The following is a 16,891-nucleotide window of genomic DNA, read 5'->3' as shown; positions in this document are numbered from 1 at the left end:
GTATCTCATATGAAAACCATATGGTTTTCAAAAATCACGGATCCTCGTAAATTAACCTCAACATGGAACCACAATAAATATCTTTTGGACGTTTGTCCGCAGCGTTTAGTCGTTGTCCAATTTCAATACGGTATGGATAACCACCCATGAATTTGAATGTTTAACGTGTAGACGTTTTGCCGATGTTCAGTTTATATGCAGTTCTCATGAGGCTCCTTTGAAGTGATTGGACAACTTGGTCGACAACACGTCCTTTGATTTTGTCAGCACACACTGTTTTTCGATGACCTGAAGAACCTCTAAGTTGACAAAATACACTGTCAGTGCGGCACTTCCTTAAACTTTTGTCGATATTTTATTGACATCTTTTGTAAGCTTGAGTCGTCATTGCTACAATTTCCGTATAAATGGAAATAATGCTCTAACACAAACGTTTTCTTTCGTTGTTAGAACCAGTTTTAAATCAAATTTAACTACAAGGTGCTATTAATACATTAACTAATAATAATTAATTCAAATATTACAAATACATGTTCCGTAAGCAACTCCACAAGACTCTATGGTTCTGTACTGTTTGTTTGGGCGAATACCGTATATATCAGATATACAATGTGGCCGAGTTAAGGGTTTACCACTCTTCTAAAATCTTTATTCTTTGGCTGATTTTGACGTTTTTTTTGTTGCTTAGATATTGAAAGTGCGCACTCGCCTAATGGGTTCGATCACTCTTCACCCATAGTCATGGCTGACTGCTTGCATTTTTATAGGACCAAACTTTAAAAAGTACCATTGGGGCTTTTTTAAGATAAAGATAAAGACAGATTCCCAATTAGAATGACCTAAAACGCACCAGTGTCCACCTTCATTTTTTTGCTAAACGGAGTGTTCGAGAAAATCGATAGAATATCTTATTTATGTAAACATTTAAGCAAATTTTAAAATTCGTAAAAAGTGTATTTTAACAACGGAACTGATTTGAGAGATTTCCTTTATTCCAGAATACAGGCATTCTATGGTATTGTAAATCAAAGGATTATTGGGTCATATTTTTTTAACGAAAGTTTGAATGCTCCTCGTGCTTTGAGATTTCTACAAAATGAATTTAGCGACGCACTTTATTGTTGCTACAATTTACATTTCCAACGTGATGATGCACCCATTCACAATGTAGCTGATGTGAGAAATTGGTTAAATGATCATTTTTCCAATTGCCAGATCGCACGAAGTGGTCCTCTCATTCATTGGCCGCCGCGATCTCCGGATCTTAGGCTCATGGACTTTATCCTTTAGGAAACAATAAAAATTCAAGTTCATCCCACATAACTTCAAACCCGCGAAAAGTTCTGTGCGCCCATCAGAGAAACTTGTTGGGGCAGTTGTGAAGTTAGTACTGCGTATTGCTACGATGGACTGGACGAGTGCGAAGGACCACCCTGAATTTGCAGTTTCGGAGACACTGTTGTTTGGCCAAATCAAATCAATCACCGATTAACGATAACCACCACAATTTATTGAGCACCAACAATTTGAGCGGTTTAACATGAGTTCATGAACTCTTCCTGAGTTTTGCTTGAGTTCAAACAAAAGTCATGCTAGGGAACTGGTATCACAAGTTTAAACATTACAGCTTACACCACAACTGTAAACCTGTTAAAATGAAGGAACCATGAAAACACAAAGCCTTACAGAACGCACCAATCATATTGCTGACAATATTCTTTTTTTATGATCAACGTGATTGATGATGATGATGATGATGAAATCAAACATGAGTGAACTCATATTTGATTTCATGGACAGTTAATTTCATCTGCTGCAAGCCAATTTTTCTCCCCTTATCTATTTCTTATTTCGTGATAAAACGTGCATACGTATCCTTTTAGGTTATATAAATTGGAACTGTTAGTTCAGTAAGCGATGCAGTAAGCTGTTACAGAATTCAAAATTGCGAACACTTGTGACTGAAATTAACAGATACGGTAATTCCTCGTCTATCCCTAAAATGATCGAAATGACATGAAATAAAATAGGATAAATAAAATATTTTAATAAACGTATTTAAAATATTTAAAATAATCTCTCGCAACTGCACTACGGTGTTTTCCACGTTCCATTAGTGCATGAAATGATTTTTCTATTTCGATTTTTGAAAGGCTGCTAAGTATTAGGGTTACCGGAAAGTTCTGTCTGATAATTTTGTTTCAAGTTTGAACATGTATGCTCATACTCTTTTGAGCCATATATGGCCGTGTTTCTTTATAACTGCATGTACATACATGTTTCCTTGGAAATTAACTACAGTAAAGATATCTCATTTCATTATTAAGCTAGACACGATCGTGAAAACGTGGGTACTAATAAAGTTCATTTGAGGCACTGTATGTTTTATGAATTTCAACAGGGTAGAAATGCTACCGAAGCATGTCGAAAATTAGTGAAAGTTTTCGAAGGAGATGCTGTTTCATAAAGAACACGTAAGAGATGGTTCGAAAATTTTGAAACAGATGATTTAGATCTTAGTGATGGAGCACGCTCTGGGGGACCATCTCTGATTGATGACGATATTGTGAAGACCATGATACGCCAAGATCCTTTTCTAACAACATGGGAGATAGTGGAGAAACTTAACTCAGCTCAACAAACCATTTCGGACCGTATTCGGAAGCTAGGATTGGTCTATAAATATTCCAGAGGGGTGCCTCATGAGTTAAGTGAAAAAAATTTGCATGACCGCATCGTCATATGCACATCTCTGCTTCCTCGGGACAAAAGTGAACCTTTCTTGGACCGTATGATAACTGATGATGAAAAGTGGACTACACATGAAAACATTGTAAGGAAAAAGGCGTACTGTCATCCCGGACAACTTACCCCTTCCACTCCTAAAACCTGGATTGAGCCTTAAAAAGAGAAGCTCAATTCGGAGAAATACTGTTGGCAAATGGATGAGCTAAAGAAAGCACTCCAAGAAAAGATAGATTATGGAGATGTTCAACAGGAAGCAAATCACATTGCACCACGACAATGCCAGACCACATGGAATTTTGGCGACTCGCCAGAAAATCGCAGAGCTAAGCTGGGAAATTCTCTTGCATCCACCATACTCCCCAGACCTCGCACCCTCTGATTTTTAATTTTTCCTCTCTTTGCAAAATTTTTTTGGGGGAAAAAAGTTCAAAAATGAAGATGTCAAAACAGCACTTCTTGAGTTTTTCGTCTTCGAAGACAGGGCGCTCTTCAAAAATGGGATTTACAAATTGCCATCGCGCTGGCAAGTAGTTATAAACAATCATGGAAATTATATCGTACAGTAAATATTGTTGGATGGATCAAAAACTGCATAATTTTCTTCTTCTTCATAAACGGACAAAACTTTCCGGTAGACCTAATATCTTGGTCGACGAAGGTTGAGTGTCTTCAATTGAAACAAAACGGTTGCTTTTGGTCGATAAACGCAACTTAGGAAATAAAAAATAATCGCGTGGGGCTAAATCAGGTGAATGTGCTGAATTGTGCAACAAATGAATTTTATTTTTCGCTAAGAAATCAGTGATAAGCGACGAAGGATGGAAAAGCGCATTGTCGTGCTGTAGTCGCCAACTTCCAGGTTGTCGTTATTCGAAGAGAACACTGAGAATACGGTTGAGTAAACGCTTCAAAATACCGAGGTAACACGCACTATTAACTGTTGTACCATGTGGAACAAATTCTTTGTGGATGATATCTTTTGAATCGTAAAAAGAAATGAGCATTGTCTCGGTTTTTGATTTCTGAAGACCAGATTCTGTGGACTTTCCTCCATCTGGTAAACGCCATTCAGCACTTTGTCACTTAGTTTCAGAGTCACACGAAAACCACTAGGTCTCACTACCAGTAATAAAAGTTTTCAAAAAGTTTTTATCTTTCTTTCCTTCCCTAATGATATCTTGGCAATATTCAATTCGACAAATTTTTTGGTCATCTGTTAATTGATCTAACACACACTGCGAATTGAATTTCTGCAGACCAAATTTTTCTGTTAAAATACTATGAATAATTGTTTTTGGTATGCAGTAGCGGACAAAAGTGGGGCAACAAGCATATTCCTGAAAATATTCAAGGTTTGTTACGACTTATTCATAAATTAGTAATATCGAAATTATGTTAGGAGATATAGAAATAACACTTAAAAAAATATAAGTTTATTGCTGAATTCAAGGCATTCAACAACAAAAACGTAGAGCAACAATACATAAAAATTCTTCCTGACGTCATTTTTTTATCTAACACCTTTGAGTTGTTGTGTTTAGTATTATTGGTGAAAACCAGCAAACATGTCTCGTGGCAAATCTCTCTCAGTACATCTGAAACAATTAGTTGTTTCCAAGTTTGAATCTAGAATGTTCCAGAGTGATATTGCCAGAGAATTAAGTCTTAACGGCTCTATAATCTGCAGAGTATTGAGTGCTTACAAGGCACGCAAAAATGCGGTGAGTCCTCCAAAAACAGGTCGTCCTCGAAAGACCACAAGAGTTCAAGACAATAAAATTGTGAACATTTCAAAGGGGGATCCGTATCAAAACAGCAGTTGATATTGCACAGGAATGTAATGAGTTTGGTATTCCTGTAAGATCGATTCGAAGACGCTTACAAGAAAAAAGCTTGCATGCTCAAAGACCCGCCCAAAAAACCCTTCATTTCTAAGAAGAACAGGATGGCCCGGCTCCGTTTTGCAAATGACCATCTCAACTGGAGTTTCGAAAAATGGACAACGACAGTAAATTTTATTTTTATTCCTCGGATGAAAGTCAATACGTCAGACGCCCTCCAAATGAAAGGTACCAGCCAAAGTACACTAAAGGCACAATTAAATTTGGTGGGGGTGACGTATTAGTGCGGGGATCATTTTCCGAATTTGGAATGGGACTATTGGTACAAATAGAGGGCATTATGGACCGGCTTAAGTATCTGGAAATATTAATGGATCATACGCTTCCGTTTGCTGAGGAAAACATGCCGCTGTAATGGACCTGACAATGACCCAAAGCGTACTCCAAAAATAATTAAAAATGTTTAAAAGAGCAACGGGTAAATGCAATGCAGTGGCCTGCCCAAAGTCCCGACTTTAATCCAATGGAGAACTTATTGGAGATAGTAGACCGTAAGATAAGGACAGAAAATCCACAAAAATTTCAATATTCCGCAGTATTATTCACCGCCATTTCAACTGCATGGAATTCCATTTCAGAAGAAACCATCGATAAATTAATAAGTTCTACGAGGAATAGATTAATGAAGTTATTAATAAGAATGGCAACGCTGCTAAGTATTAGTTAAAATTTTCGTAATCATTGAAAATTTCGTAAGTTGCTCTAGTTTTGTCCGCCACATTTATTCGTTTTTGTTGTTAAATACCTTGAATTCAGCAATAAACTTATAATTTTTTTAAGCGTTACTTCTAGATCTAACATAATTTCGATATTACTAATTTATGAATAAGTCGGAACAAACCTTGAATATTTTCAAGAATATGTTCGTTGCTCCATTTTTGTCCGCCACTGTATATAGCTCTATTTTCAGGAATCTTACTGAAAATTTCTTCCAAATTTTCACAAATTCGTGGACTTTTTCGATATTTTCTTCTGCAAGCGCTTCAGTTGGTCGGCCCAAACGTTCAACATCATCATCATCAATATCCTCTCTGCCATTTTTGAATCTTCGGTGCCACTCATAAACTTGCGTTTTCCACTAGCAAGCAGACTCGTAAGTACTTATAAGCATTTGGAGCGCTTCAGTAGCTGTCTTACCCAGTTTAACGATGAACTTAATGTTTATTTTTTACGCGCATATTACTGCTATTTAATGTAAAATATTTAAATTTCTTTTAAATTAAATATCATAAATTTTTAATAGATTGTTAATGAAGGTTAGTTTTTTGCAAAACAATTTTTTTTTCATAAATATCGCCACGATTTGCTATTGTTTTAACGTCATTCCGGTTATTTATGGGATACGGGTTTGGTTTTTCCCTGCGACTCTACTATCTTATTTACTCAAAAATGATCTCGAAAACCCCCCCTTTTCTGTATATCCCTGTCATTTGTTATGCGTTGCGCGCGCACTCATAAACAAATAAGCTCATTAATGACCCGTTGGCCATTTCAGTAATAACTTTATCGAAATTTTAAATTTCAAGCCAGTAAATTAATTTTATTTTTCACAAATTCGTATTGTTATAATTGTAGAAAAAGTGTCGTATATTTCGCAAATGATCATTTCCTTATATAATATCTTAATTTCCTACTACTGCCTACTGGTTTACACGCTTGCTTGACGATGATGATATCGTCTGTTTCCAGCTTAAAATATCTAAGGAAACAGTTTACAAGAATCTTACAGTCTTCGCTAGGATCTTTCGGGCTGTTTCCATCAAAACAAAGTTGCCAATATATTCTACTCTAGAGATCTTTCTATGAAAATATCTTATCAGAGCTATGAAATTGTAACACACAGTACTTCATCTCTTACAATTGCTATCAATGAAAAATTTCCATTTTCAAAAATTAATTGGTATAAATATAAGGGGAGATATCGCTTTAATCCGCCAAAAATTAATGTTTTTTCTTTGTAAAAATGGCTCATTTGATATTGTAATATGGGATTCTTTACATAGAAATTACGAATCTTTTATATTTATTTTATATATAAATATCTACAAATTTTCGGAATCGTGGAGTAAATAGGGGTAACGGGTGGGGTAAAATATGACAAAAAACTTAATAAATAAGTAATATAATGAAACCTAACCTAACCACAGCCACACCCACCATATGAATTTTAACTCTTCTTCAATTACGTTATATGCGAGTTTTGTTTGGTTAACAGGGTTTGGTTACGTTAATTTAGGTTTTGGTTGATTCGGCTATGGTTAGGTTGTATTGTATTATTTATTATATTTTTGAACTGTTTTTTGTTTTATTTTACCTCGCCCAGTACCCCTATTCACGCCACGGCCCCGAAAACTTGCAGACACTTATATGGAAAATAAGTAAAAAAATTCGAATTTTTTTTTTAGAGAATCGAGTATTAGAATATCAAAAAAAATCATTCTTTCAAAGAAACAAAAAACAATATTTTTAGTGAGTTAAAGCAATATGAACTCATATAGAGAAACAGTGGTCGGCGCTACAACCCAATCCACAAGATACAGACCACAATTTTATCAAGAAAAATGAACCAAGTCATTGACGGCCACGTCACAGATCACATATCGTCAAATCACCAACGGGGAACTTGAGGGAGGCCTAGTGCTGACGCACTTCCAGGAATACGTTATGTACGAGTGACATTGCTCGGACATGCAACACAAAAGAAGAATACTGGCGTAATCTATGTGAGCAATATAGCCATTTTATCAAAACTCCAGATGAAGATGGTTGCCCGTTTTCGGAAAACCTTTTTAGTGGAATTTCGCTAATCCATTTACTCTATAGAACTTAGGTTTTCCAGATTTCTGCAAGCGCTAATCAAATTGGAGTCATCAGTGTAATTTGTTAGGATTGATGAAGGATATGCCTCAAGTAAACCCTTAAAAAGGAAAAAATACAATGTGCTAATAAAGCTGAAGCACAGCCAAGTGTGTAGTCATTATCTCGAATTCCAATCTCGAACATATGACGTTATTTACTCATATCCAGGCAGATCACCTAATCCCATACTACTAAAGCTTTGTTCGAAAATTGCTATAACGTAAACTATTAAGTGTGCTAAGAACGTTAAGGAAGATCCCGATGATGAATAATTCGTATTTTAACGCTGAGAGTAGTATCCGACTAAGCTCAAACTATACTAGAAAATATTTAAAAGGAGATTTATTCAGAAAAAAACTTATGAAAAAAATTAAAAAATATCAATTCACGCATGTTAATTTTTAAACGAAGCCTTCACTCTTGCGTTTTTCACAGCACCGCCAAAATAACAGAGCAAAAAAAGAGTGAAATTATAATCAAAGAAAAAATTCGAAACTGTGTTATAAAAAAATCAGCATTAATTATGGGATAGTGCCGAACATGGCCTAAATAAGGCCAAAAAGGACATTCTATGAACACCCTAATGAAATGATGGAAGGACAACGAAAACGCGATATCAAAGAAATGTTATAACTTGTAAAGAAGAGATAGAAAGCAATTTATAAAGAAAAATTATGACACAAATTTTAAATTGAAAATTGCAGAGGCGTGGCGAAAATGCGTCATAGACTACGAAATAGTCTATTGAAAATATGAAAAAATTCAGTGCAAATTTTGAAGAAATGGTAAAGGTTCAGCGTTTGATACAAATTTTCCTGAAACGGAAATGAAATATTGAAATTTTCACATTAATTAATAAATATTCAAAAGTACGCAAAAACTGACCAGTTAAAAGCTATTAGCGTATAAGAACGTTTCGCTGACCCAGCAGTGTTATAAAATTACTATTTCTTTAATTTATAAATTCTTTTTAGTTCTCGACTTTTGAATGCTCTCAGCACGCTTCTGATTTCATATAACACAAGACCTTATCTCACAAGCAGCAGCAGGCCACAGTTACGTGGGGCCCCACATACGAATGGAGTCGAAGTAAATGTTCAAAAAAAGTGTAAACTTGGCTTATCCGTAAAAGTTTGCTAAAATTTTTAGCCCAGAAACATGGAATAATTATATAAAACTTTATCAAAATCTTATGTCCGCGGAGGTATTCCCTGTAATGAGAAAAATTTCTATTTAAGTATAAAGTAAAAATGAGTGAGCCAAGACGTCCCATTTGTAATATTCGCAGGAATTTGATTGCTTTGGAAAGCGTGTTGGGAAAAAACCCAACATAAATCAGCGTTATCGCTGGGCACCAATTAGGCCCTAAAGACGTTGGAACAATCCCTAATACATCTGCTGCATTGCACCCCGCGATGCAGCACTTACCCTCACGTGTTTAAACCCGGCCACCGTGATGGCACTGGTTCCTTGAATTATCGTTGTCCCGATTTATGGGGGGCACCAGATAAATCTGTCAAGGGAACCAGAGAGCCAAATCTGGGCTTTGACCGTGGAGATTCTTGGGAAAAAACTTTCCACAAACTAGGGGGCGATGTCGGTTGAGATTGGTCAAGGGTTTACCGTGGTGATCTCCCTCCAGCCCCACCATCTCTGGGACGCAAAAAATGCAACACTCCTTCAGAACATTATCTCCAAGACAGTACTCGTGAACGCTCTCCTTCCCGTTTCTCGGACACTTCTCGATCCCTGAACGCGGAACTCTGTTCTCAAATCTCTCACATAACTTAGCTCTAAAGCAGTGCTCGCAACCTCTCTCTCTCTCTCTCTCCCGTATCTCGGACACTTCCCGATCCCTGAACGCGGAACTCTATCTCAAACCTCTCTCACAACATTAGCTCAAATCTCTGCTCAGTAACTCTTTTGCAAGTCACCCCTCAAACTGTATACGTGAACTTTCTCAGATCTCGGGCAACACAGTACTGACTCTGTAAAAGTGTATGTAAAGTTGTAGATCCGTAGTGTAACTTAGAGTGATATCTGTAGTGTAAAGTAAATTACTTAATTCGTGTTACGGAGTTTGTCTTCCCCGAACCCTTGAACCCCGTTTACAATCAATTGACGCATCAGCGTCTGGTCCTTCGAATCAATAACTCACACCAGCAAAATAGGAGATACCTCTTCGGGTGCCTTGTGAGGCAATCGATTCTGTTAGGCAGTGACTAAAAGCCCCTGGCCTAAACAAAGCGATCTAGTCCTTTCGCTTGATTCAGAAGGTATCTGTTTAGCTACAACTTCATACGCTACTAGGTTACTAGTGTGAAAGCCAATCATACCGTCCATGAAAATGCGGAAGATTCTCAGAGCTGCAACCAGACTCCTTAGCAAACTGGACGTAACCATTTCTATCAGACCTTTAGTATTCTGATGACATTATAGAGCATCCAAAGAACCGCCGAGCATTTAGCAGACATCCACGTATTTACTGAGAACAAAGGTTGTTGTTTTTGTCCTTCATCGCAACAATAAGTTCTTGCATTTGATGAATTTCTCTAATCCGCTATAGGCACTTTCAAAATTTGATTCATTTAAACGTACCAACCCGTGCAGATACTATTACACACACCATGAAAGATTAATGATTCATTACCGAATAATGTCATAGAATCGCTTAAAAAAATTTAGAGTGGAAAAAACGTAAGCATGGGCACACACTTTGCTCCACTTGCCGTATATGTAGTCCGAATGAATAGCACTTTAATTGTTAAGTGCGTTAAACATCGTTAGGACTTTTACCCGTGCAAAAATATCTGACTGAACTTTACTTCTGATTAGGGAAATCAAAATAATTCATGAATATTTCTCTAAATTGAACTCGTTTCAGAGACCATATGTAATACTCATTTAATGCGATACTGTAATTTCAAAACTGGCAATATGGGTCAGTAAATCACATACACCAGTTTGTGGTCATGTAGTTTTTATCATTGCAAGTGAAATTCCATGTTTCACCCATTAGCCGGACATGCACACGAAGACAAACTTTTTCTTGCCAAATGGTGTGGAAAATAAGACCGTCAAGTGCAGTTTCGCTTTCGGATAATAACGCAAAAACAAGAATAATTTTTGTTTATAATTACCTCACTCGTTCTTAATGACAACTCAATTTTTCTTGCCCTGAAGACGCACGCAGACCAGATACCACAGAAATCTTGAAGAATATCTTCAGCAGAAACATTGCGCCACTTGGGTAGGCGAAGAGGTACTTGCTATGTCTTTAAAATTCCAATGTGGGTACTGGCGTGTAATAATAATAATTAATTAAGATGAAGATGATGCGATACAACGATGTTTTCTTCTAATTGCCTATTCAATTCGCCTCCGAGTTTTTCCTTTTTCCATTTGTTTTTGTTTTAATGGTCGTAGAAGACATTTATACGTTTGATATCCTATGCAGGGTTAGCCAGGCACAACGCTGGTTAGAAGTATTTCGACTTCCCACCATCGCAACCCAGTAAAATTTTATTCAAACCAGAATCGACCATTTGAATTCAGGTAAAATATTTTCAAAATGGCGGCTTTTCTGGTCACAGCGGAAGTAGCTGCCCAGTTCGTTATTTCAAACGGAACCCCTTGTTACCATTTTCGGATGTCTCTTTATATTTTAAGCCCAGTTTATACAGGGTATCCCAGATCAAAGTGCAAGTATTTTTACCACGGTCTCCACTAATGAAATCAACGAACACGTATTTTTACTTTTTGTCCGAGAGTCTGTCGTTTAAATTTTAGGGCTCTTTGGATATGGGGCCCCATATTCAAACAGTCCTAAAACTCATACGACAGACTTTTGGACAAAAAGAAAAAATACATGTTTATTAATTTCGTTAGTAGGAACCACGGTTAAAACATTTACACTTTGGTCTGAGACAACCTGTATAATGTGTCTCACGTTCAAAGTCTATAGTTGACAAGGCCAAATCCCATGGAAATCAATATTGCGAACTAACCGTCGCCAATTTTGGAATCGGTGTTCTAAGAGTCAAAAAGGACCTAACGAGCTACGTTTTGACGTATTTCAGTTTGACAAAAAGTCCTCTACAATTCCCGAAACGTGCCCCCGAAGTTGGATAACTTCTAATCTCAATAACTTGCTTATTTCAAATGAGACATCCTGTCCACAAGCAGTTTACAGAATCTTAATAATATTTTATACAGAATTAAATTTTAGACTCGAGAATGTTCTTTAAGGTACAGGGTGTCCCGTTCAAAATAAGCAAGTTATTGAGATTTGTAGTTCGGCAACTTCGAAGACATGTTTCGGTGATTGTGTTGTCAAACTGAAATACGTCAAAACGTAACTTGTCAAATTCTCTTTGAGCCCGGAAGTATAGATTCCAAAAGTCGCGGTGGTTAGCGCAGAATACAAATTTCCTTGGGATCTTGCAGCTGTCTGAGCTTTGCGATATAACTCGGAAACCGTGAATCTTAGAAGTCAAACTTTACATAGACTGACCTTAAAATTGAACTAGAAATCCAAAAATATGCAAAAAAGGGGTGTCATTTTAACTAACGAAGTTGGTACCTACTTCCGGTATAACCGGAAGTGCAGCCATTTTGAAAATATTTTACTTGGATTTAAAATGGCAGTTCTAGCCTGAAACCAAATTGCATTAGATTGCGATAGTAAGAAGTAAAAAAATTTCTAATAGACGGGTCCCGTGGCTAACCCTGTATATCTCTCTGTACATTTCAAAAGGATAACCACACATGTACGGTAAATTTTTGTACTGCACCCATAAAAGTTGCATATGATAGGGTCAAAAATGTTTGTAAAGAATCAGGCAACTGACAGATATGCGTGCGGTAATGACTACTTTGACACATTGCTAGCAGTTTGATTAAAAGCTATTCTACCATATTGTTATAGGTATTTTTTCTGTTGCGTCGCCTATGATGAATATAATTTAAACAACCAATTTCAGGAAATGGCGTCCAGAACGGTCTTACGGAAAGATACTTCAAATGTACAATTATGTTTTTTTTTTAATAATTATCTCCTACTCGATAGGAAAAACTCCATCTATCCAGCCATTTCCAACCCGTCACTTTGATCCTCTTTTTGTACACCTGACTTCGTACAGTAATGCGTTGTCTTATGAAACTTGTATTTTAATGTGGCATTACCGCATGTAAGGCGTGAATTACCTAACTAACGCACAACGAAATACTTTACCGAACGCCGATTGCAGTCGATCGAACGATACGAAATTGTATTCAGTCGGCAATCAAGTACAGTAAAAAAGTGTTTAATACAGAATTTTCCTTAAAAGCGTAAATGTATTAAATTTATTGTCTTCTATGATTTTAAGTCAATATTAGCTTCCGGAAGAATCTTACACGCATATGTACGCTTAAAAATTCAACGCGCGCATGTTAATGTTAAATACCCAGAAAAAGTTTTCACCTTGACTCTTGCCGCTTTGATTCGTCTGCAATAAATCCACTTTCTTGCACGGTTGTAGAAAAAAATGTGTATTGTATGATAATAGTTAATTGAATTGACAGACAACCATAGAATTAACGTACACGCACTAATAAAGTAAGCATTGTACTTAACACAACCGAAAGTGTCTTCACTATACTTAAATGCTAACTATGATTCGTTGAGCTATAATCAGCGTGTGTTAACCTATCACTTGCCGCACTTGTTAGGTACATACTAGAATGGCTCCAGAAATACCTGACCTAATTCTTGAAGAAAAATAAATGGGAAATATTACATAATTTCTCTACATAGTCTCGTTTGAGATTGACACACTTTTCCCAGTGATATTCCATGGTTTCTGTACTGTGTTTAAGCAAGAAGTTTCGAATATTTCACAATAGGCATCATCCTCGGACTCCACCTCTCATTATCGGCAAATCTCTTTTCACAGGGCCCGTTTTTCAAGTTTTGAATGAGAAAATCATCTGAGGGGGCTAAATCTGGCCGACAGGGTGGATGAGGATGAAGTGCTAAGTTAAGTTGATTGACTTTGACGTGATCGTGATGGCGGAAGTGTGGCCTGATGCATTGTCTTGATGAAACAAGGTTTTCTTTTTCGGCAAAATGCGGTTACTTTTTCCTGATTTCTTCGTTCAAACACTGTAACAAACTTGTATAATATTTTCCATTTATTGTTTTTCTTAGGGGAATAGTCGATCAAAATTATCCCACCTGCACCCCAACATACTGCGATCACCTTTCCTGCAGATGGAACGGTTTTTGTTATCTTCAGAGCAAAATCTCCCCTTTCAGTCCATTGTTTTCAGGGCTCTTTCGTTTCAGGTGATGAACCCATATATCATCCATGGTTATGAATCGATGAAGAAACTCGGCTTTATTGCTGTTAAATTTTGCCAAACGCTCTCTTGAAACATGCTCAGGTCGCTGTTTTTGTTCATCTTGTTCCGTCAAAATGCGATGTACTGCAATTTATGAAATTCCTGTTCTTCAATACAGTTTTCTGGCTTTTCACTACATTTTCTGTAGTGGTCATCTTACTGGGCCGACTGCTGTCGAGCTCGTCTTAGCAGCTCGCATGACCGCATTTAAACTCTGCCACCGAATATTTGACATTTGTTAACGAAGGACCAGATTCCCTCAGAGCAGAATCTAACTCCTCTTTGATGTTGTATCGACTAATGCCTTTTAAATGAAAATATTGAATCTTCCATTAACGGCCAATGTTTTCCCATATTCACAAAATCTCTAAAAACGTTCACTAAAAATGGCTCCAAGGCAAACCCAAATTAACGTAGCGCACTCAAACTTCAGATGTAAGCTTCTTGAGGTTGAGCCTTTGTAATATTTAACCAAAAAATTCGCGCCACCTATATGTGAGGTCGGGCACTTCTAAAACTCATACATGCCTGTGATGCATCTACAAAAACATCATAGTATATAGGGCATTCTTTAAAAGAGGATGGTCTTCTCCTGGGTTAAACTAAAGGCGAATTCTATTTGCAAGTTTAGCTCAAAAATCCTATTGCTTTTTTACCTTATTTTGTTCTCGTAAAATTATGGTTTCCCCATATTTTGAATCACCCTCATGATTCTAGGTCGTTAATTTTAACGTTAGAAAAATTTCGCAATATACAGGGTATCCCATTAACGGTTTGTTCCACATTTAATTTCTTTATTTTTGAGACTAGAAAAAAGGTTCAACATGGGACCCTCTTCATTTTAGAAGTAGAACTTAAAGATGGCCTCGTTGCCCTCCCCCGCAGGATTCATCCCCCGCAAATGACGTAAGCTTCATTATTTTAAATTGAGCTTCCCATTTTTTTTTTCAGATTTTTCGTTAAACTTTAAAGTTGGTTTCTGTTAGATGTCTCTTTTTAATAATGTATGATTTTTGAATTATTCCGGAAAAAATTGTAATTTTTGACACGTGTAAGGTCCCACTAAACTCGGTGTTGTTTCATAACCGCTACGAATTTTAGGAACACCCTCTTAGGACTAGGAGGAGACCTAATAAGTTATATTTATATTTTATATCTATATTTGAGAAAAAAAGTTTATATGAAGCTAGGTCCGTTTTCGTTTCCTGTCTGAAATACAGGGCGTTAAAATTTGCTATATTTTTTTTTAATAAGTCCGGATCTGCATTAAATATTTTTATCAAACTTGATGGGAGTAAGTTAGGTGTGGAAACATCTTTTAGGGGAAAAATGACTTTTTTAATGCAAGCAGTGGCGTCGCCAAGGCTATGAGCCGGATTATTTTTTGTGAAAAATATGTTACGCTGCAGCTTTAAAAAAAAATAAGAATCGTTTTCTTAACGGAGGACATTTTCAGCAACTTATTTAATTTTTGTTTGTCTAAATAGTTGTTATAAATTACTACAAATAAAGTATTATTATAACTAATTTGGTCGTTGTTATAATACACAATGTTAACTAGTCCGTTTTTTGTTTGAAAATGCTTGATGTTATGAAAAAACTTTAGAGACTATTTTTTTAACGAAAACAACTAGAATTAAGAAAAACGAATTTGATTTTTTGAAAAAGCAGCGGTGTAACATATTTTTCACAAAAAAATAATCAGGGTCTTGGCCTTGGGACGCCACTGCTCGAATTTAAAAATTCGTTTTTCTCTTAAAAAATTTGTTTCTACTTACGCCCACCAAGTCTGATAAAAATATTTAATGCAGGTCTGGGCGTATTTAAAAAAAAAAAATAGCAAATTTTAACACTCCGTATATCAGGCAGGAAACGAAAACGGACCTAGGTTCATATAAACTTTCTTCCTCAAAATCACTAATAGAATCTCCCTTTAAAATTATGACATACTCTTCTGAAACACCCTGTATATATAAATTAAGTACAGTATGTTTAACGTTTTACAAAGTTAGGGCAAAAAACATGATTGTGCAGCATCTGTGAAATTTCAATAAGTTCGCAACAAAGGATTAGCAGAACAAATGTGCATCAGTGAATCCATAGTACGGAATAATAAAGTCTATTGTTAGGGAAATTCTAATGGTATTTGTTATGCCGTGTCTATTTATGCACACTTCGCCTAGAATCTGTGATATTCCAAAATTGAACTCTTATTTGATAAACTATCTGCCTTAATTATTTTAAGGGCGATGTCAGTGGGCGTTATTATGCTTAAGGGCAGCCAAAATCAAACCACCATTCTTGTAGAAAGTCGCTATGTGGTAAAACTGTCAGTGTATTAATAACAGGGCACTACAAGCTAGATAATTTTTTTTTTTTGTATTATTTTGCTTACGCAAAAGATTTACTAACCTTCAAAACGGCCGACATTTTCTTTCCAGCAAAAAAATCACAAAAAATTAGCAATAAAATGAAAAATCTGTTCCCGATTTCATATACGCGACCGATAAGAAGTCAAATTCCGCGCCGGGTACTAATAATTAAGAGTAAAAGTACTTTCGTTAGTCGTTGCTAAAAAGTGGTTCCGACGCGACTGCACGGTACAAAATCTGTGCATACTCTTCTTCAATAGGCAGGCAGTCCGTCTTTGAATGAGTAAGCTCTTCCGTTGAGCTGATAGGTACCGGACGGTGCACTTTCCACTTGTCTTCTTGTAGATACTACGTATGATCGTCGGTGCGGCCTACTTTTTAATTGTTAATATTTATAAATTTTATTTATTTTTGATTTCTCTCCACCTAGGCGATTTTTCAGACAATTTTAGATTTCTAATTAACTGTGGAAACGTTATCACTTACCGTTACGGGGTTTCAGCAGCTAAGATCGAGTTGCGTCAGCCAGAAACTGCATTCTGCAACGTCACTTTTTCACGACTTGCCCCTCTAAATATCCCGAACTACGGTCAGAATTCCCGGAAACAAGTCGAAAACATTGTCCAG

At 36.5% G+C, this 16,891-nt stretch overlaps 1 protein-coding gene across 1 annotated transcript in view; it reads right to left on the bottom strand.

Annotated features, from left to right (window-relative positions):
* LOC136347038 (uncharacterized) overlaps window positions 1–16,564 on the bottom strand; it is a 31,260-nt gene extending 14,696 nt beyond the window's left edge. The window contains exon 1 of the mRNA XM_066296667.1: window positions 16,305–16,564. Coding sequence (XP_066152764.1) covers window positions 16,305–16,322 — 18 coding nt within the window. The 5' untranslated portion in view covers window positions 16,323–16,564. The remainder of the gene's footprint in view (window positions 1–16,304) is intronic.
* Between the last annotated feature and the right edge of the window lie 327 nt (window positions 16,565–16,891).

This window comes from Euwallacea fornicatus, chromosome 26, assembly GCF_040115645.1.
Source record: "Euwallacea fornicatus isolate EFF26 chromosome 26, ASM4011564v1, whole genome shotgun sequence".
Classification (NCBI taxonomy): Eukaryota; Metazoa; Arthropoda; class Insecta; order Coleoptera; family Curculionidae; genus Euwallacea; species Euwallacea fornicatus.
The sequence above is the reverse complement of the archived record's forward strand: the minus strand, read 5'-3'. Positions and strand labels throughout refer to the sequence as shown.